The sequence below is a fragment of the Lynx rufus genome, unplaced genomic scaffold, assembly GCF_022079265.1.
Source record: "Lynx rufus isolate CCGP_SWC_20201006 ecotype Redwood Valley unplaced genomic scaffold, mLynRuf1.p SCAF_8, whole genome shotgun sequence".
NCBI lineage: Eukaryota > Metazoa > Chordata > Mammalia > Carnivora > Felidae > Lynx > Lynx rufus.
The window spans coordinates 119357116-119377938 of record NW_025814896.1 but is presented as its reverse complement, the minus strand read 5'-3'; the positions used below and the strand labels follow the sequence as shown (position 1 = coordinate 119377938).

Genomic DNA, 20823 nt, shown 5'->3' with positions numbered 1-20823 from the left:
CCTCATCTGAATCTCTTTTGAGTGGTTTAGCCTCTTGCCATAGCCTGTCACAGCAGTTTGGGATCCTGACTCTGTCAGCCAGTGCTCCTGGGAATGGTGGGGGGGGTAGAAGCATCACCTTAAAAGGAGTAGGGCATTCAGGAACAAGTAAGGGCAGGGTGGGAGTCAATATCAGGACCGGAAGAAGGAGAACAACAGTCTGAAGCTGAGGGTTTAAAGGGTGGACAAGTCAAAGAAAAGAATGCAGGGGGAGGGGTTGGGTGGTATGGAGTGAAATTGTGCACACCAGGCCAAGACGTTTGGTCTTTATCCTATAGATAGACATAAAAGGCCACCGGAGCTTTGCAGGGGTTTGATGAAAGCAGTGTTTTGGGGAAGTTTGTCTTGCAGCGAGGGGCCACAAAGTTGAAAGGAGACTAGAGGAGGAATACTGTTGGTCACAGAATGACAACAATCTGGACAAGGATGAAGTCAGTGAGAATGGTTGGGACGAGCTGGGTGAGAAAAAGCAATGATTTGACAACTTGGCCAAAGCAGGAGGGATAAGATTGGTTCCCACGACATGCACTTTCAATGCAGCATTTCACGGATCCTCACAGACTTTTTAAAAACATTTCAGTGGTGGGGCACCGGGTTGGCTCAGTCAGTTAAGCATCCAATTCTTGATTTCAGCTCAGGTCATGATCTCACAGTTTGTGGGATCAAGCCCTGCATCAGGCTCTGCACTGATAGCATGGAGCCTGCTTGGGATTCTCTCTCTCCCCCTTTCTCTCTGCCCCTGCCCTGCTCACTTGCTCTCTCTCAAAACAAATAAACTTAAAACAGAATAAAGTGTCTCAGTGGATAATACAGATTTAAAATATAATTTAGTTCTAATATTTTGCCATTAAAAAAACACTTTTTCTAAATTATCAATGTTCCCAGTATTTTTAAACTGCAGTATTTTTAAACTGCAGTTTGGAAGAAAAAAATCATTTTCCAACTTACTAATCTTTCTGCCAGTTCTCAGTTATTGGCTCATAAAAATAAAGATTCCATAAGACCTTAATTTTTAAGATGCAAATAACACATCTCCACTCATTTATGTGGATGGCTGATTTTGCACATAAATGAGTGTCTCTGTGTCATATTGTGCTTTATCCAGATAACAAAACAATAGAAGTGTAGTTCGCAGTATCGGGCAAACAAACATTCGCCAGGAGTGTACTTTGAGTCAGGTGTTACGAAAGGTTGTCGGGAGTATAAAGGCATGGTCGCTGCTCACGGACCACACTGGTGAGCAAGGACGAGAGGCCCGTGAGCGGATAAGTACAGTGCAAGGTCACGTGAAATGTGATTAAAGTACAGATACAGGGCTGCGGAGGCCCCGCAAGTCCTTGTTATGCCGTGGCCAGAGGAGGCAGGAGGAAGAATGAAAAAGGAAAGACGGAAGAAGAGCGAGAAGAAGAGTGAAAGCTTTTTAAACAGGGAGAGAAAAGAAGGAAGAACAAAGTGTAAAGTACAAAGAAAAATACCTTGTCCTTTGTGACACTTTGTAACGTACAAAGTCCTTTCAGATAGGTTATCTCATTTGATTCTGCCAAGAAGCTTATGAGAAAGCAAAAAATGTGAGACAGAGGGGAGGCGATGGGAAGGGAGGCCCACAGGGAAGAGGAGAGCAGAGCTAGGGAGAGCTCGGAGGCCCTCACGGCCTCTCCTGACCATCCCGGAGGATAGCAGCCTGCTGCTGGGACCAGGTCTCGGCCGCCCGGTGACAAGCTGGTGCGGACCTCTTATCACCAGACAGACTGGCAAGGAAGGGCTCGAACCACCACTTCAAAGAAGTCGGAACCACCCGGACAAAAAGCAAGAGAAGCCTTTAAGTGGTTATTTTGGCAGCTATTATCAAGGACTTCTTGCTGGCTGACTGACCACAAGCTTCCTTCCATACTTCTCTGCCCTGTTTTTTAAAAATATTTTTATTGAATTTTTTTCTTGTCACAAAAGTTACACGTGTTCACTGTAAAAAATTTAGAAAATCCAGGTAAACCTGAAGAAGAAAATAAAAATCCCCTATAACCCTGCCGTCAGATAGAACCACAATTATTATTTTAGAACATATCTTCACATTATTCTTCTGTGCCTATTGGAATATTTCTGCTCTGTAATGCCTTCCCTTCGCTTCATATATTGTAAACGTCTTTCCACGTCTTTATCAGTCGGGATTGTGTTTTGATACAAATAACAATAAACTCTAAGGACAACTAGCAGTGTTCGTTAATAGCAAACCCCAATCTAAACTAAGCATGGCTTCAACAAATAATAGGGGCATTTTTCTCACGCGGCAGGAGTCTGAAAGTAGGAGGTACAAGCCGGTACCACAGCTCACGACACCGTGAAGGACCTTACAGCCCCTTAGCCAGTTGGGTGTTAACCTCATGTCTCAGGTGGCTCTTCACTGTAAGAGAAGCTGTGAAAAAAGTATTTCGTCTTTCTGACCCCTCTAGCGGAGACAGGCAAGGGAGAAGGGTGCTGGGAATGGGCGCTGAGCCAGCGCTCTCTTAAGCAGCTGCAGTTTAGATGTACCATGATTTATTTAACTGTTCGTTATTGTTCATCGTTTTAGTTGTTCCCAGTTTTTCATGATTATAAATATGCTTACGTCTAAAGTTTTACACATACTCACAATTATTGCTTTAGCACAAAATTCCTAGAAATAGAAATAAGGTCAGAGAATATAGAAAATGTAAAGGCTTTTAATGTCGTTTTTTTTTTTTTTTTTTTTTTAACCAAATAGCCATCCAGAAGGACTGTGCTAAATTACACTCTGACCAACCACGTTTAAAAGAGCACATTTCCCCGGACTCTCAATAAAAGGTTTTTGTTTGTTGGTTTGTTCATCATTAAGCTATTATCCTATGACCATTTAACAGATTTAACTTTGAGCTAGCGTGGACCAGATTCTAAAGTGCTCAGCAGCCTCTGGGAACCCAGAGCAGGGATGCTGAGAGCTTCAACCAGCCCCCACCCTTCTCCAGTGCTGCCTGGAGGTAGGGGTTTGCAGGGTGGCCTGTGCTCCCAGGCACAGGTGTGGGTCCTCATCTTGGCAGGCACCGCAGAGGACTCGTGAGGTCCCTGGTGAGCATAGACCTCATTCATCTGTCCTTTTTTTGGGAAGTTCTTCCTGCCACCATGAAGCCATCGTCTGTTGCCATCTTAGTCCTAACTCAGGGCTAGCCTGGCTTATTTGGAATTGAGGTGCACCCGGTATCTGGCCTCTTTCAAAACAGCCCTCCCTGTATCTTCACACATCACTCTTCCCTGAGGTACCTCAAGTAGGGTAGCCTCACAGGCCTACCTCATGATCTGCAACAGAGAGAGGGCTAAGAAAACAGTATCAGGAGATTTGGGGGGCGTTTTAATCATATTAAGCCGCTTTTGTGACACGCTGCAGGTTCCCGGGGAGGTGGTCAAAAGAGTAAATCATCCCTAGACGTCACTACCCTTTGAGATAGTTATTAACTAGTCAGGAGTTGGCCACTGTGTACAGTCCTACTCCTTAAACGAGGAGCCATCCATGGATGAGAGAAGAATTCCTCTGGCCCAATCATCTTTATGTACATAGTAGGTACATAGTATCTTAAATATTCATGAGTGTAGACATATATTCACGTGTGAACAAATTAGGGAATGATGAATCCAAGCAACACTCGTGCTCGGTGCAGGAACACAGGCCAGATCTCAGCACCACACCGTGACCCTCTAAAATAAGGAAAGGAAAATCCCAGAATTCTGGTTCCAGGAAGGAAATGATAAGGATCCTATTTTGGTGGTCGCTTTAGGACCTCACCCTGACCTCCGGAGAAGTGACGCGTAAGACGTGAGAAGCGCTATCTTAAGGAAACGGAGTTCCGCGTGAGCTCTCCTTATGGGGCATGGTTTGGAGCTCCTGTCGGTTATTACCACCACAAGGGAAGAGAAAGGAAGAGAAACTAAAACTTATGAAGCCCCTATTCCAAATCCAGCTAAAGCAGGATCGTGATGCCCTGGCCAGTCACTGCTGTTAAATGCCCACCTCGGGGCCTTTACCCGGATCCCTCACTTTTCCAGACTCCGGAATGCGACTTCGTAAGACATCCACAAAATAGATCCACTCACAACTGACTGTATTTAACTGTATTACTTAGAGTCTCCAACCGCCTCTCCCTACCGAATTACATTGTTACTGGTTCTATGTCAAAGACTTAAAAATTCTCCGTCAGAATTGCTTTACCAGCCTCTCACCAATAACTGTAACGATAAAGCTGGACTGGTTAGGTCCTGTGTGAGTGCCCCACTCAGGTTAGCTTTAACCTTCATGACGGTCCAGCAGCATAGCTACTTAGAAATCATTAGTAAAGTTGAACATGTTTCATATTTCATGTTTGTTAGCCATTTGTACTCCTTCCATGAATGCATCTGTGTTTTGGGTGCCCATGAGCCATACACATAGTGAGTGATGTCCGGAAGGCATTTCTATTTCATGATAAGAAACTGAGGCCTCGAGAGGCCACCTTTGCCCAGAGCCCAGATCGTGAGAGGCAGGGCTGGAGCTGGGTCCTTTGGAGTCTTTGTGTGTGTGTACCATGCTGTCTGTTCACCCAGCTAAACATGCCAGTATATTTCTTAGGAAATACGCTGTAAGGCTCCCTATTTTTGGAGATGCAGTTAAAGTTTGCTTTCTTAATTCTCTATTTCTCCTACTTTCAGCAGAATCTTGGGAAACCCTAAGTCATTTTCCCTTTCTTAACCCCTTTCCCCCATGTACTAGGCAAAAATATGAAGGGGGTGCGTATCTAGGGTAATGTCTAACTTTATCTTGGTTCCCTGGTCATGTGCGTTCCCTCCATTGCTACCAAACGTCCACTTTTTTCAAACCAAAATGCATTTTAGCATAGCTGCAGTATAGCAACAGTATTTTCTTTCATTTTATAATTACTGAAGTGAATCTTCAAAACCTTCATATAGGGACATTTTCTAGTATCTCATGTTCAGAATAAATTACATGGAGTATCAGGGATTTAGTTTTTTAAAAAAAAGTAACTTCCATTTAGTAATAAATAAATAAATAAATAAATAAATAAACCAGCAAACAAATAAATAAATATATCTGGGGCCAGTACAAATCCATCCCAGAACCCTAGATAGATCTTCAGTAAAGGTGTGAATAGTGAGAATTTACTATCAGAATATCCAGATGTTTCTTAGACCACATCAATGACCTGTGGGTTCCCCAAACTCTACAGCCCAGACAGTTCACAAAAGAATACATTTATATGAGTAATAAATGTGGAAATAATGTTCTCCCTCACTAGTAATCAAAGAAATGTTTTTTAAAAGAACAACAAAAAAAGTTGGTTTTTATTAAATCAACACATTTTCTAAAATAATAACATTCCGTGTTGGTGAGAGTGTAGTGAAATGAGCACTCTTTCCTTCTGGAAGGAAAATAAAAGGTACAGTCTTTTTAGAAAACTGTTAAGCCTTAAAACATGCCATGCCCTTTGACATAGTAATTCCCTCCCCACAGGTAGTAGTATATTTAGACAAAAATTGAATGTTCATAGATATTAAATCTAGCACTATCTAAATACCAAAAATGTCTAACTACCGGAGACTGATTTAATAAAGCATGGAAGGGGCGCCTGGGTGGTTCAGTGCGCCCCATTCTTGATTTCAGCTCAGGTCACAATCGCATGTTTCATGGATTCTAGCCCCACGTCAGGCTCTGGGCTGGTGGCACAGAGACTGCTTGGGATCCTCTCTCTCCCTCTCTCTCTCTCTGGCCCTCCTGTTTGTGCGCTCGCTCTCTCTCTCTCTCTCTCTCTCTCTCTCTCAAATAAACTTTAAAAAATCTTATAATAAAGCATGGAATATTGTGCTCCAGTAAATATGATGTTTCCTAATACCCCTACCTATTCTTCCCAGTGTTCGTGTATGATATTAAGTGAGCCTGAGCCCCTGGTCTCCACCCCACCCTTAAACCTGCTCCTCCTATAGTTTCCTCCATCCTTCCAGGGCTGGGGCCAGAAACTGTGGGGTCATCTTTGACCTCTCTCTTTCACATCCCCCAGCTGGCCTGCTGCATTCTGTCTGTTCCACCTTCAGTAGGATTTGCCCTACTTTCCAGGCCTCTTGTAAAGCATGAACTGAGAAGGCTTGAGGAGAAAAGAAAGCAACCCTGATTCCCCCTTGAGTGGCTAAGGTTTTGATTCTTAAATCGAGGCCAGGTTTTTCTCCTTCTTGAATTATCTAATGATCTCTTTTTCCTAGAGCAGAAGCCGATGGGCCAAAATCACCTCATTGAGAACATGACATCTAAAGTAGGATAGCAGGATTCAAAGCATTACTGCAATGAATAGAAAAATATGTGAGGAGAAAGTAATAGGATTTCACTGGTGGTAAGCCTACTTACTGAGAAATGTTGTGTGTTTTCAGTGAGCTACAAATATTGTATACCATGAAGGACCATCCAATTTAAAGGAGACCCTAAAACGAAGTGTGCAGAAGCCTCCAATAACTTAGCTGCTGGGCTGTTGCCCTTAGGACAGGTGAGTAGACTCTGCCACAGGGGAAGAGACGCTGCAGTAGATTGTTGATGTCTGATGGTTCCCGTGAAGTTGAGTCATAAACACCAAAATTTGTCCGGATCTCACATGTACAAATAGGTAGAACGGTTTTTGATAACTACGTAAGCCCAGAGTGGGAAGATGTTGAAGGGCTAATTTAATTCGCAAAAGGCCTCTTCATGTTTAGATTCCTAAGGAAGAGGTTTGCAGACTGAGGGCTTGGTGAAGTTGTAAGTGTGATGATTTAGAAAAGTTGGAAAGTTGGAACGGCCTGGAGTCTGTCAAAAGTATAGGATTTACCTCCTGGGGATAAATCATGTCCTGGGTAATAACCTTTACTTTGACCAAATTGTAACTTCTCTTTGGAACGCTGTGCCCTTTCCGAGAGAAAACAGCAGATGGCTGGAATCAGTCTTAGAGTTTACTTGTCTTTAGAACACAATGTAACATCATCCACGTGAAGAATCATGCAGAAATTTAAGGTCTTTAAGGTTGTGGCTGGGGACTTGTGAGAAGTAGGTGAGGCCTCAGGAAATCTTTAGGGCATTTAACAGTCCAGGTAGATTGGTGAGTTTCCCAGAAGAAGGCAAACAAATGTTGACCCTTTCGACCTAACAGAACACTAAAGAAAACAGAACATGTATCTGTAACTGTAAAATATGCACCCTCTGGAGGCACTGGAGATAAGAGTATTTGGTTCTGGCCAGGAGATGACTATTCTATTTATGGCCCCAAGGTCCTGAGTAAATCTATATCCCCACCCACTGGGTTTTTTGACTGAAGGGTAGGGGTGTTATAAGGACTGTTCAGAGTATGATGAGTCCTTTCTCTGTTATGCTTTTGACTACTTTAGTCCTTCTTTAGCTTTAAGAGGGTATTGTGTAGGTTTGGGTAGAAATTCAGACAGGCTGTTCTGAGCCTCAGTGGATTCAGCCCCAGTAACCCTGCAAACAATTATATGTTTGAAACTTTGTCCCCTTTTTGTGCTAAAGCACTTCTCAATTTTGTACATATTGAAGGTTCCCCAAATTGATCACTATAATTTTAAAGTATCCTTGATAAAATTGGGCCATCTAGAAAGATAAGTTCACAAATTTGAGTTACAGAGTAAATGTATATAAGAAGCAAGAACCTGGCCTACAGGGGTACAGTCTTTAGATCGAGCAAACCCATAGTTTTGAGAATAGTCAGTCCAAAGAGTTGCTTGTGTACCTGTGTCCCCAAACCTAATGCCTGGGCCTTCCAGCTACAAACCCCAACCAGTTTTGTGGTTCCAGAGGACAAAAAACCATGGCGAGATCTCTCCCAGAGCCACACTTTCATGGACAAAGCAAGAGAAGACTGAGGAAAGTTCTCATAGGGTTTTTAGTAATCACCCCAAACTGGAAACACTCAGATATCCTTCAGTGGGTGAATGGATACGATGTGGCCTATCCATACTTGTACCATTGTTTGGAATACTACTCAGCAACAAAAAGGGCTATTAATGTATGCCACAACTTGGATAGAACCCCAAAGGCATTATGCATGCTGAGGGGAGAAAAAGGCCAATCTCAAAAGGTTACTATATAATTCCATTTATATAACATTCTTAAAATTATAAAATTATAGTGATGGCAAACAGATCTGTGGTTGCCAGGGGTTAGAGTTGGGGACGAAGCATGGCTATAGAGGGGCCACACAAGGGAGTTTCCTTGAGGTTATAGAACATTCTGTGTCCAAGTAGGGTGGTGATTACATGAATCTATACATGTGATAAAATTTCATAGACTGTACACCAAAGAGAAAGAAAGAAAGAAAGAAAGAAAGAAAGAAAGAAAGAAAGAAAGAAAGAAAGAAAAAGTGCATGTAAAAGCTGATTAAATCCAAATAATGTCTATAGCTTAGTTAATAATGTACCAATGTCAACTTCCTGGCCTTCACAATTATTATGTAAGATGTTACTGGGGAAGCTGGATGAGGGTGCATGGGAATTCTCTGTCCTATTTTGCAATTGTGAGTCTAAAATTATTTCAAAATAAAGTGTTTCCAAAAATTTGGAGGGCACTGATTTCTGCAAGCAGCACTTGGGAATCTCTTCAATTTTTACTAGAAAAGATAATATAAAATAAAGCCTCAAGAATTACAAATTTAATGCAGTTTCTATTCACTGCAATTTCATTTGCTGCAATTTTGATTTGGAAATTATGCTCCGTTTTTTTAACTATAGTATGGTTACAAGTATTTTTGTATCGTTACCAATATGTTATATACAAGGGAACAAAATTTCCTTGAGTTTCCCCCCCGGATGGAATACCCCCTAACCTCTTTACGGAGCTCCTGGTGTGTAGCTCCTGTGTACCCTTCTAACCTCATCTCTGCCGGCATCCAGCATGCATTCTGGGTGAACTATTTGTAATCCTCGCCCTCTTCCCCCTAGTCTTCTCTCCTCTTAACTCTTGGCTCGATGACCTTCTCTTTCAAGACCGCATCAAACTATGCTTCCTCTACAAAGGTTTCCCTGACCCCGGAAGCAGGCCTGCTCCAACAGCGCGCCCTTCCTGCCTGTGGGGTTCTAGCATAGTGTGGAGCCCTTTGGCTATTTGTTCACTGGCCTAGCTCCCACCCTATCCGTGAACGCCTTGAGGGCCCCGACTGGATCCCATTCCTTTCTAGAGGCCCTGTGCCTGGCTCCATGCCTGCAATATACACTCCATAAATGGTGGTAAGTAAGTGAGTGAATCTGAGGCTCTGGAAAGTCCTTAGTAATAAATTTTGTGCATTCCACCCTGCCTTAATAGACCTTTCAACAAGATTTTCAATGAAACTGAAGATCAAAAGGGGTTCTGTTCTGATTAACTACAGGTAAACAGGACAGTAAATGAATACTTAAAACATATTCCAAACATTCAAATTAGTTAAGATTTTATTATATTTAAGGTCTTCCCCCATTCTTTCTTTCATTCATGACACAGGGTTGTGATAAGCTTTAGAAAAACGAAGACGTTGTACTTGTGAGCCTCTGTGGACAGATACAATCTAGAATTTAAGAACAGGATATGGAGTCTGAAGGAGGATGTGTGGGATGTTGAGATTAGAGCACGAGCCTACATTGAATCTGTATATTGCTTCGGCCTTTACTAAGAGTAGCGCAGTGTCCCCCACCTTGCAGGCAAGTCTCTCGTTACTTCACCTGTGATATGGCAGCAGACATAAATGGCCTGGATGACAAACTCCTGATTTCCCCACTCAGCATCCATCTGGGCAGATGGTCTGGGACTCTGTAACTGTCTTTGGGTCTAGCCTCTCTCTCCACCCTGCAGCAAGGTGACTCAGATGTTCATCATTTCTTCTTGCACAATCTAATGACCATTTCTCCATCAGAGGTCTGTCTGGTAACTTCATTCAACAGGGTCGATGACCTCCTTGAAACTGGTGTCTCCCTTGGCTTAGACACATCACCTACCTCTCCTACCTCCTCTCTTGATCGAATCCCCTAACATTCCTCTAAGATTGAATCACTGGTCTCATGCTCATTTTAAAAAATAAAAGTAACAACAAACCTCTTTTCTGTGTCTCCACTTTCGCATTTTCTCTTCACTGCTTTCTGATACCCTGTCATCAAGGTGTTAGGTGCACCTTCCCCCAGCAATCATCTAACTGAGCCCACACTCATCCTTTGCGCTCTCTTGGAGCACTTAAAAGCCAAATGTACTTTCACTGGGTAGCACTTCCTCTGTTCTGGTTTGTGGGATCCCTTGTTGTTTTATGAATTACTCTCATTTCTTCAAACGAAGGCTCCTTAAGGACAAGACCCGTGTCTTAAAATGATCCTGTGTCCTCATGGTGCCTCACCAAGTGTTTAGCACCTTGTGTCAGCGGTCAGTAAATAGTTGGTGACTGAGATTAAGACAATGCTGCAGTAGCCAGCAAAAGGAAACGTAAAGAAGAAAACCTTTGAAATTTCTTTTCCCTTCTCCTAATGCTCAGGGGCCTAAATCATTAGATCAAATGATCACGCACCGCACCGGGGCTGTGCAAGATCAAACAGCTCTTCTCGCCACAGTGTAGTGGTAAAGCAAGAGCATAGACTTCAGGTTCAAATCGAAGGCGTTCATGCTCTAGTCTTGCCAGTGGTTGATCTTGAGCTTGAGCAAGGCACTTACTTGAACCCAGAGCCTTCATTTCCTCATATTCAAAACTGAGATAATAACTAAGGCTTTTCAGAGATGAAGGCTATCACCCAGAAGAGTATCATCTGTGGTGGGAATTTCAGGAACCATGGCAGACCGGGGGAGACGCTATTTGAAAGGAGGCACTGTACCCCGTCCAGCGCATATCCCCACTGAGGGGGGGCCACTGTCTCCTGCGGGGCAGGCAGCTAGAGTCTCGGGGACCTGAAGAATGACAGTCTGCACGAGAAGACAGAAGACCAAACACTGAAGCTTGTCAAGTTCTAGACATAACCAGGGTAGACTTTCTGGTGGAAAAGCTAGCAGATGAAATGAGCAGTCTGTCAAAAAGGCAAGGGAATAAAGCTGGAGAATTCTGAGAGGGGTTGGCTATGGGGCAGGAGGAGCTATGAGGGCAGAGGAGGGCTGAGCCTGGGATAGAGGGAAAGCAGGCCAAACAACCGGTCAGATCCACTTGTTCCAGAGGTAGGGAGAACATGCCACTTGGTCCAGTGACAACTGCAAGGCATACAGGCTGACAAAACATCGTTTTAAGGAAGATAAAGTGACACAGCTTGTATGTGCCCCCTGGGAGACACCTGCTTTTGAAGCGCGAAGGATCATTAAGGAAAATCAGGCACACCAGGGCTGCAGGAACCAACGTTCTCTTCTTAACATGTCACAGCAGCCGCTGCTGCCTCCTTCCCTGTCTGTCCTCAGGCTAGCCACAGATGGGCCAGCAACCCACCCCCGGCAGAGCAGGGCAGGGGGAGAGGAGCTGAACACAGCCTCCGGGGATATGGCAGCATTACCCGGACCAGCCTGGGGAAGCGTCTTTAAGAATTGAGATCGGGGCACCTGGGTGGCTCAGTCGGTTGAGCATCCGACTTCTTGATTTTGGCTCAGGTCATGATCTCAGGGTTGTGGGATCAAGCCCCGTGTCAGGCTCCGTGCTGAGTGTGGAACCCATTTAAGATTCTCTCTCTCTCTCTCTCTCTCTCTCTCTCTGCCCCTCTCCCCAACTCCCGCTTGCTTGCTTGCTCTCTCTTAAAAAAAAAAAAAATCAATAAATAGAGTTGAGATCATTGTTCAGCAGGACATGTCCCAGACCCTGGAAGCTGGGACTTCTGTGGGGTTCGGGATCTTAGAGAACAGCCACAGCCACATGACCTAAAAGTGTTGTGAGAACAGAATCCTAGAGAAGGTCCGGTCCCCACCTAAACCAGTACCATCCAGATCCCTGTCCTGGATCTGCTGGATTGGGCGTATGCTGGTTCCCCACCAGCCCCGGAGCTGTTCCACCTGCCCCCTCTCTACCTTTGACGAATTAAACTGTGAGAGCGGAGCCTCCATATGAGTCAGGTCCCTGCTCAGCCGTGAGAAGAAGGTGATTGGCTGGGTCTGCCAGGGCTTTGTGACCCGCTGGCAGGACTCCTCCAGGCCCTCAGAACCCTTCATGCCTGCCTGCACACATTGCCTCCATGCAACCCCGGAATAACCTGGATGTGTGACCCAAGGGGACAAGGGGTAGCAATTTTGCAGATTTTCCAGACAGGTGACTTCAGCCCCCCTGGGCCTGGGCAGGAAAGGTTAACCCAGTGACAATGGGCATAGCCCCATGTCAGGAGCAGGAAACGTTTTGGCAGACTCCTCAGAGTTGTCCTCTGATCCCACAGCTTCTCTTCCAGTTCTCCTGACCGGTAGGATGAATCTACAAAGCCAAATATGTGGGAAATCTGGAGTTGGGGAGGGATTGTGGTCAGAGGCCCAGCTTCAGGAAGCCCAGATGGCTGTCCCCAGGCAGAAAGGGCAGAGCTCTGTAGTCTCTCTCCCTCCAAGACTGGTCTTCCTTGGTCTCGGAGACCTGAAGCTGGGTATGTGTTGAGCCCCTGCTTCCCAAACAAGTGCCCTTGGAGTCCCCGCTGTCTGCCCCAGTGGTGCTGACAAACACTTACTGAAAACTGACTACGTGCTGGGCTCTGCTCAGCATTGTGTATGTGGTTCACTTAATCCTCATGAAAGCTTGATGGAGTGGGGACTGTCCCCATTTTATAGATGAGGAGACTGAGGCCCAAAGCCAAACTGCTAGGAAATGTTAGAGCCAGGATTTGAACGCAAGTGTTCTGACTGGAGCTCTGTATGCTTAACATAGCACCTTTTTGGAGGCTGCCGAAGGCTTGCCCAACACCCACTGCAGGACTGAAAGACCCGGTGTGTCTTTCTTTTTTTTTTATTTTTATTTTTATTTTTTTTTTAAATTTTTTTTTCAACGTTTATTTATTTTTGGGACAGAGAGAGACAGAGCATGAACGGGGGAGGGACAGAGAGAGAGGGAGACACAGAATCGGAAACAGGCTCCAGGCTCTGAGCCATCAGCCCAGAGCCCGACGCGGGGCTGGAACTCACGGACCGCGAGACCGTGACCCGGCTGAAGTCGGACGCTTAACCGACTGCGCCACCCAGGCGCCCCCCGGTGTGTCTTTCATAGCCGTGCTGGCCGGAGAATAGAGTCCTGGGAACTGCAGGGGGTTCTTGTAGGGACCAAAGAACTGGGGGCTGGATGTCCCTGAATTAGCTTCAAGACACATTTGTAGAAGATAGATTTCCACTGAAGACCTGAAAACGAAAAGCCAAAATCAGATTTAGGCTCGTGATACTATTATTAAATATCAGAGGGTGAACTTTCAGAGTTCTGTAGACTTATTTATGATTTAGGAATAAATACTTAGAGCTAATGTAGTCCTGGGTATCTGGGAAGGAACTGGATGATTTCTAGAAACTCTGCTGACCATGGGATGTTGAGATGTAGTCATTTTGAAGTCACTAGGCTACAGAATGACCAGCGGCTCTGCCTCTCTGGACGAGACCTGTGGCCACCTTTCCCATCTCCAGTAAACGCACCGTGAACCTTACGGTCCTAGCACAGGAAATGATTTAGCAAAATCATCAGCTTAAACCTCCTCAACTTGTCTTTCCCATGACTCCAGACCTGTAGCAGGAGTCATGGCTCTGAAGAGCAGGCTTTTCCCGAGGCCGCATTTTCAGTCTGGTCCCGGAATGGGGTTTACAGCTGGCTCAGACGGTGACATGCCACAACCCCATCAGGGGCTGTTCCTCCTGATATTCACCATGTGCCAAAGATGATGGTGGAAACCCAGGGACAGGGAAGACCTCGCCGTGGTAGCCTTTGAAACAGAGCCTGACCCCTTGTGGGGGTGGCTACCATTGTCTCAGAAGAGAGAAAGCAGCTCTTGGTAACAGGTGTGTTAACTTCAAGAGTTTTCTCAGACTGTTTCTCTGCTTTAATTGGAGGCAGTTGGACCACGAAGGGCCAGATGCTTGGATAAATGCTCTATATATCTTTGCCCCCAGAAGCTGATCTGGTTTGAGTCTAGGTCTGAGTTAACACCCAATACAAAACGTCATCCGAAGGTGGACCAATTGATGAGTTTAATGTGTAGCTTTGAGGAATAGAGAGGTTGGTGTGGTTCAGTCCAGAATCTCAGACCCAGCGTTCCAGGCCGCTCCAGCTGGTCCAGCTCTCAGAGGACGTCTGGGTCAGGAATGAGCACTCCATCCCCCCACCCCCTGTGCCCTGACACCACGAGCTTTTGACAAAACCAGGCTTCTTCTTTGAGGGCCCAGATCCAAGTTAGGGGCTCTCTTTTTCTAAATTGAGCTAGGGAGAGGAGGATTTGGGGATGGGGGAAATGTTTGAGAAGGTTTTAGCTCAGGACCTGGGTGCCACCTGCTGGTCATAACTTAGTCTTATTTACGGTGTCAAATCCAGGAAAGGAAAATGAAATCCTGCCCTCCCTACCAGGATGGGGGATAAGGGAGCTAGGAAGCCACTTCTTTGGGACCCTCTAGCAAGTGTGACAGAAAATCCTTGCAGAGACCCCTGGGTACCTTAGATGAGTCCTCTTGAGCTAAAATGGACCCTGACCAAGGCAGAGAGTGGCCAGTCCTGAGTGGAAATAATGGCTGTGTTCCTAGTATCAGCCTCCCACCTACATTCACCCCACTCTCCCACCCCACTCCACCACACCCCACCCTCTTTCCCAAAAGCCCCACAGGAGGCAACAACATGATTGTTGGGCCTCAAGGAGACATTTTTTCCAACTTCCTTCTTACAGGCCCCATTGCCACTTTGGGGACCCTAGATTCGGAAATGATCAAAGGTGTGGAGAATGCCCTCCCATCATCAGGCACAGACCGAACTGGGAATTTCTGGCCAAGCTGAGAAGACTTTAGCATTTTTCAAGTACCTGTATAGCTCTTGGTGGCTCTTGGAGCCCTGATAGCAAGGTCTTTGGTTGTATCCTGGAAGGAAAACTAGACATTTCTCCCATGTATCAAGGAGGAAGATGGCTAACACTTTCCCCCCCAAGGGAGGTGGCAAAACATCCCAACATCCCAGCGTATGCCATTGCAGTGTAGGCTAGTCAGTCCCAGCCAAGCCCCTGTATCAGATGAGGATCAGACCCACCTGAGGGTGTGTGTGTATGTGTGTGTGTGCATAATATATGTAATATTTGTGTGTATATATGTATGTGTGTGTAACTGTATACAGTTGACTCCTGAACAATACAGGTTTGAACTGTGCAGGACCACATATACATAGATTTTTTTTTGATACATACAGTGGGCTGTACTGTAAGTGTATTTTCTTTTCCTTGTGATTTTAATAACATTTTCTTTTCTCTAGCTTACTTTATTATAAGAATACGGTATATAAAACATACACAAAATGTGTGTTGATCAACTGTTTATGTTATCAAGAAGACTTTTGGTCAGCGGTAAACTATTAATAGTTAAGTTTTGGAGAGAGTCAAAAGTTATACACAGATTTTCAACTGTGGAGGGGGGTCAGAGCCCCTATCCCATGTATTGCTCAAGGGCCAACTGTATATATACTCTACATGTTATATATTATATATAAATATGTATTAATAAATTGTATACATAGTATGTTATATGTAGTTATATATGTAGCATATATAATATAGTTATATATAATACATATATAGTTATACACACACACACACACACACACACACACACACACACACACAGGATGCACTTGGGCTTTACTCCGGCCTACTGAATGTCTCTGAAGGAGAATCCGATGTACTCTTCTAGTAAAGAATGTGAACTATCACCTGTTCAGTCCTATGGAACCCAAAGAAAGCTGGGAGACTCTTGAATTAGTTCTGGAGGACTAATTTTGACCTAGACCAATGCCTCTGCTTTTTATTCAATAATCAGCCCTTGAAACTCATACACTAAACAGGAAAAAAAAAATCCCTAGAGTGGCTCAGGAATCCCCAGGGCCAACCTAAGACCCCTCCCCCCATTATCTCCTAGATCCAGCCCTGACCAGCCTAGACCCCCTGAGGCAGACACCTCCTACAGAATGCAGAGCCACAACCCTCCCCCTCCCCACCCCTCCCATCACCCTGCCTCAGGGGCCTGGGGGAAGAAATAATTCCCCTAGCTCAAGCTAGTGGAAGGCCAGTATCCACAATAGCTTGTCTCCTCCCGCACTGAACTCCTGGAGGCCTCTGCAACCCCCCTGGAGGCCTGGAAGGGTCTGACCACTCAGATGGGGTCCTTTCAAGCCCATTTCTTTCTAACTCTGCCCGCTCTCTCCTTCCTGACTTCCTGTCACAACAGTAGGTGACACTACGCTTTGGGGCATTTGGTTATATTATTCTCCTGTGAGTTTTCCCAGTAAGACTATAAACTCCCTAAACTCAGGAGCAAGTCTTTTCTATTTCTCACAATCCCTAACTAAAGAGTCATCAAAATAAAATGCACTTTCCTTGATCCTACCCATTCTGCCTCTTTGTCAAGTTTGGTGTCCATCCATTCCCCATTCCCACTAGCTTACTGATGTTAGGTGAGTTTCCTAGGAACTCAGAAGCACTCTCCTAAATCCAGTCTCTGCAATTATTGTTCATAGAGAATTGGCCCGGAACCCACAAGCGAATGAAACAGCCTGTCCATGAAGGAACTTACATCTAGGTGGAAGGGACAGACATATAAGTGATTTCAGGAGAATTGACAAATGCTGTGAATGAGCATGCTCAGTGTGCTATAGAAACAGAGAGGGGCAGGGCAGGGGTTCAGAGACAATGTCCTGGAGGAGATAATGCCCAAGCTGAGTCCTAAAGATTGAGTGGGGGTAGAGGGTCCAGGCCAGAGGTGATGAAAGATGATTCAGAAAAAGGAGAGGCCATGAGGAGGCATCACTCAGTCATTCAACAATTTTGCTGAATACCTTGCCTGTGACTGGCCTGAAAACCCCATCCCTGGCTTTAAGGCCTTTACTGACAAGGGGGGCAGGCATTTAGACAAGTCTTGTGGTTAGAGCAAGGGTCAGAAGGGCAAAGGCACTGGGCTCAAAACCACTGTGTAAGAGGAGACCCAAGTGCAGTCAAAATTACCCTCAGAAATCTCTGGAATTCCCAGCTTCTGAGTCCTTAGGAGCTCCCAAGACAATGCAAGACAATACAATAATTTTTGTTTCTGTTGGCTTTTTGGCCTGCCGGACCTCCCTTTCCCAGGGCAATGAAGGGCAAAACAGAGGGCTTCTCTCTCGATTTTTCTCAAAAATGCCATTGAAGTTGAATGTGCATCTAGTGAAGTTCCATTATGTATACTTGGGGTGGAGGCCATGAGGGAGCAGAGCCCGGCGGATGTCACCCAAGCCTCCTCTCTAAAGCAGCTTCTCCAATCTGCGCCTGCAGACCCTTTGGGCATCTTGGTTGGGAGCAGATCCTGACTCAGTAGGTTGGGGTGGGGCTCCAGGATTGCAATTTCTAGCAAGCCGAAGCCCAGACAGCACCACTGCTGCTCCTGCAGGGACCATGGTTTGAAAACCATGGGAGCAGAGAACGAGTGGACTTTGGGGTGGGGGCAGCATTCCAGACGGTGAGTAGGCAGCTGCCGGAGGCTCCCAACTCGGGGAGCAAAGTGAGAGGGCTGGAGAAGTGGGGCCCAGTTAGGAGTTTGATAAGTGGTGGGGAGGGTCACACGATAAGGGCAGGTGCCTGCTGGGGGGAGGAGGGAGGAAGGGAAGTGGTCTGGGCATATTTTTCCTTCACAGAGACATTTTATGTATTAAACCTAGAGAAATATTCTTCAGTCCGAAGTAAGCACTCTCACAGTTCTCAAAATACGCTGTCCTTTTGTCTATCTTCTGTTTCTCCACTTCTGATAAAGACCTAGTTACAAGGTATACTGTGTGCTTAACGGTGCAAGTCGGTGACACTTGGCTGACCGTGGCTAGGGGGAGGATAAGGAGGAGCTCATATCCGCTGGCCAGAAGGGGGCGCCTCTGCCCAGCTCCAGCCATTGGTTGCTGTGCAGGAACAAAGGCCCAGCGCTGCCAAAAGCCAGAAACCTCAAGTTGTTTGTGTGAAACATCCCAACGTTAAAATATTGGGCACTAATTCAAAAATGCTTCCAATGCTGGGAGTGCTGAACAGCTCAAGTCTATAAGGCAAATTCAGCCAATGGGGGTCTCGTTCATGACTGCGACGGAGAGTGGTGTGGTTTGGGCTGCTTTTACATGGATTCTGATCGGAGCAGTATCAGGGGTGGGCCAGGAAAGACTGGAGGCTGGGGGGGCCTTTAGGAGACTACTGCTGGCCTTGGCCTGAGAGAGCGCATACATAGCCCCCAGGCAGCAGGAGACTAGTCTGAGCAGGGCACACTGGAAAGGACTTGATGGATGACTGGATATGAGTGTGAGGGGGCGTAGGCTATGTAGGATAACCCCAGGTTTCTAACGTGCGTGATTGGGTGACTGGTGGTGACGGTCGCTGGGATAATGAGTATAACAGGAGACGCACGTATTGAGGGGAGGTTCTAGACAAGCAGAGTTTAGGTGCCTGTGGGTCAGCCAGCAGGCCACCGGCCACAGAAATACGGGGTTTCAAGTCAAAGGAGAGGACAAGATTGGTCAGCTTTCTAAAACACAAATCTGGTCAGGCTACTGCCGGCTTAAAATCCTCTAATGGCTTCCCGTTGTCTGAACAGAAAGTCCAGACTCCTCCTCGTGGGAAACAAAGCCCTTTGCAATCTGTCCCTGCCAACCTCACTGTACCACACCCCAACACAAAAACCTGCTCCCCAGGCCTGCTGAACAACTCAGAGTCCCAGAATAAGCCATGCCTTTGTTCTCGCTGGTCCTTGGGCCTGCGGTACCCTTCTACCCCATCCCTTTGCATGTTTGGAAAATTCCTGGTCCTTCCAGACTCCAGCATCTCTGCTCCGAAGCCTTCGCTGACCTTGTCATGCAGAAGAGATCACTCCCACCTTTGTGTCGTCTCTTAACTTCGCGTGTGCCGCTTTCGCTGCCCTGCCACTCCCTCCTGTGAGGGTTTGCCTGTCTGTAAACTCCTTGGAGGCAGAGACCACATCTTATCACCAGTTTCTTAGCACATGTCTGGCGTATAGTAGGCACTCGTTAGATGCCTGAAGAGGGAAATGCCTGAAGGGTTTTCCAGGAGGGAAAACCGCAAGGCCGGTCTGGAGGAAGATGCTTTTCACTCGCCCGGGACTGTCCAGCTCCTTCTGTCCTTACAGTCAAGGAATAGCACGCGGCCCCTGGATGCTGACCTTGCCTCTCGTCTTTCTTTGCAGCTGGGGTATGGCCGTCAATGTGTACTCCACGTCCGTGACCAGTGAAAATCTGAGTCGCCATGATATGCTGGCATGGGTCAATGACTCCCTGCACCTCAACTATACCAAGATAGAACAGCTCTGTTCAGGTAGGAGCCTGGGTGTGGGGGGAGTGGGCCCTGCTGGAGGGAAGGAGAGGGAGAGTGGGAGGCAGAAGGGCCACGGCAGAGAACAGAGTAGGAAATTAGGATTGAGGAGGAGAGCAGCAGAGCCCTAAACTAGTCACAGTCGTGGCGGTGAAGGAAATGAGGGTCTCGTGGAATGGGAAGAGTCCGAAGCGAAGAGCAGGAGAGGCTCAGGGAGGGGCTGCGGGAGGGCAGGGGCCGTGGGGTATCAAGAGCCGGGACGGGCAGCGAAGCCAGCGGCCCCCAGCATGAGGTCCAATCTGGCCACGCTGGGCCCGAAGCTCAGCTCTTCTTGCAGCGCAGTCCTGGGCAAGTCGCTAGGTCTCAGTTTCCCCATGCACAAGATGGAGAGAACATGCCTGTCAAACTAGGGCTGCTGTTGGGATTAAATGACACGTACGCAGTGTTTGACGTGACTGCATCAATCTGTCGTAGTTGCTTTTATTCTGGGAAAGCTGGGGGGGGGGGGGATTCCGGCCGTATCTGTCCCACCCGTAGGACTGACCCTGCCAGGACAAGGAGAGAGGAGACTGGGTAGTTTGGGGGAGCAGCCCAGGCAGGGGACCCCCTCAGGCAGCTGTGCTTCTCCCCAGGGGCAGCCTATTGCCAGTTCATGGACATGCTCTTCCCCGGCTGTGTGCACTTGAGGAAGGTGAAGTTCCAGGCCAAACTAGAGCACGAATACATCCACAACTTCAAGGTGCTGCAAGCAGCTTTCAAGAAGATGGGTGTTGACAAAGTAGGTGCCTGCGCTCCGGGGGGCCCTGAGGAGCTGTGTGACCCTGGGGAAGAAGATGACCCGCCAGCCGGGGCAGCAGGGGCTGCTGGGGTCATTCCAGCTCTCACGCCTCTCTCCACCCCCCTGCTCTCCGGAGGGAATGTTCCCCCAGCTCAAGGCATGGTGGAAAAACCCCCACACTTGATATCCTATCCTGCCGACATTCCTTCCCCTTCCTTCTCTCTGGACCCTGTCTGTCTCAGCAGCTGGGGCTCAGTGCGCCGCTCCTACTAAGGTCCTTCTCTGTAGGGCCTGAGGAAAGTCTCTTGGCTCACTCTACTGCCTCAGTGGCCCCCAGCCCCTGGTTCCGGCACCCCCACCCCACAGGCACACGGCGGCAGCACCGAGGGCGAGGGCCGCAGCCGGCTCCTCCCGTGCCTGGAGGAGAGGGCCGTCTCTGGCTCCCAGGCCCGGCCACAGCGTCCCGGCTCCGGTGCCGAGGGAGGGGCCCCGTGGAGAAGGTGGAAGACGCCGCAGCCCAGGAGCTGGCT

At 47.0% G+C, this 20823-nt stretch overlaps 1 protein-coding gene across 3 annotated transcripts in view; it reads left to right on the top strand.

Moving 5' to 3' along the window:
* MAPRE3 (microtubule associated protein RP/EB family member 3) overlaps positions 1-20823 on the top strand; it is a 54032-nt gene that overhangs the window by 30038 nt on the left and 3171 nt on the right. Inside the window, exons 1-3 of one of the 3 annotated variants that reach the window (XM_047069040.1) lie at positions 6469-6569; positions 19391-19518; positions 20148-20293. In XM_047069040.1, the coding sequence (XP_046924996.1) occupies positions 19398-19518; positions 20148-20293 (267 nt within the window). In that variant the 5' untranslated portion in view covers positions 6469-6569; positions 19391-19397. Of the gene's footprint in view, positions 1-6468; positions 6570-19390; positions 19519-20147; positions 20294-20823 lie in introns of those variants that run through there. The other 2 variants (XM_047069041.1, XM_047069042.1) reach the window with 2 other exon arrangements.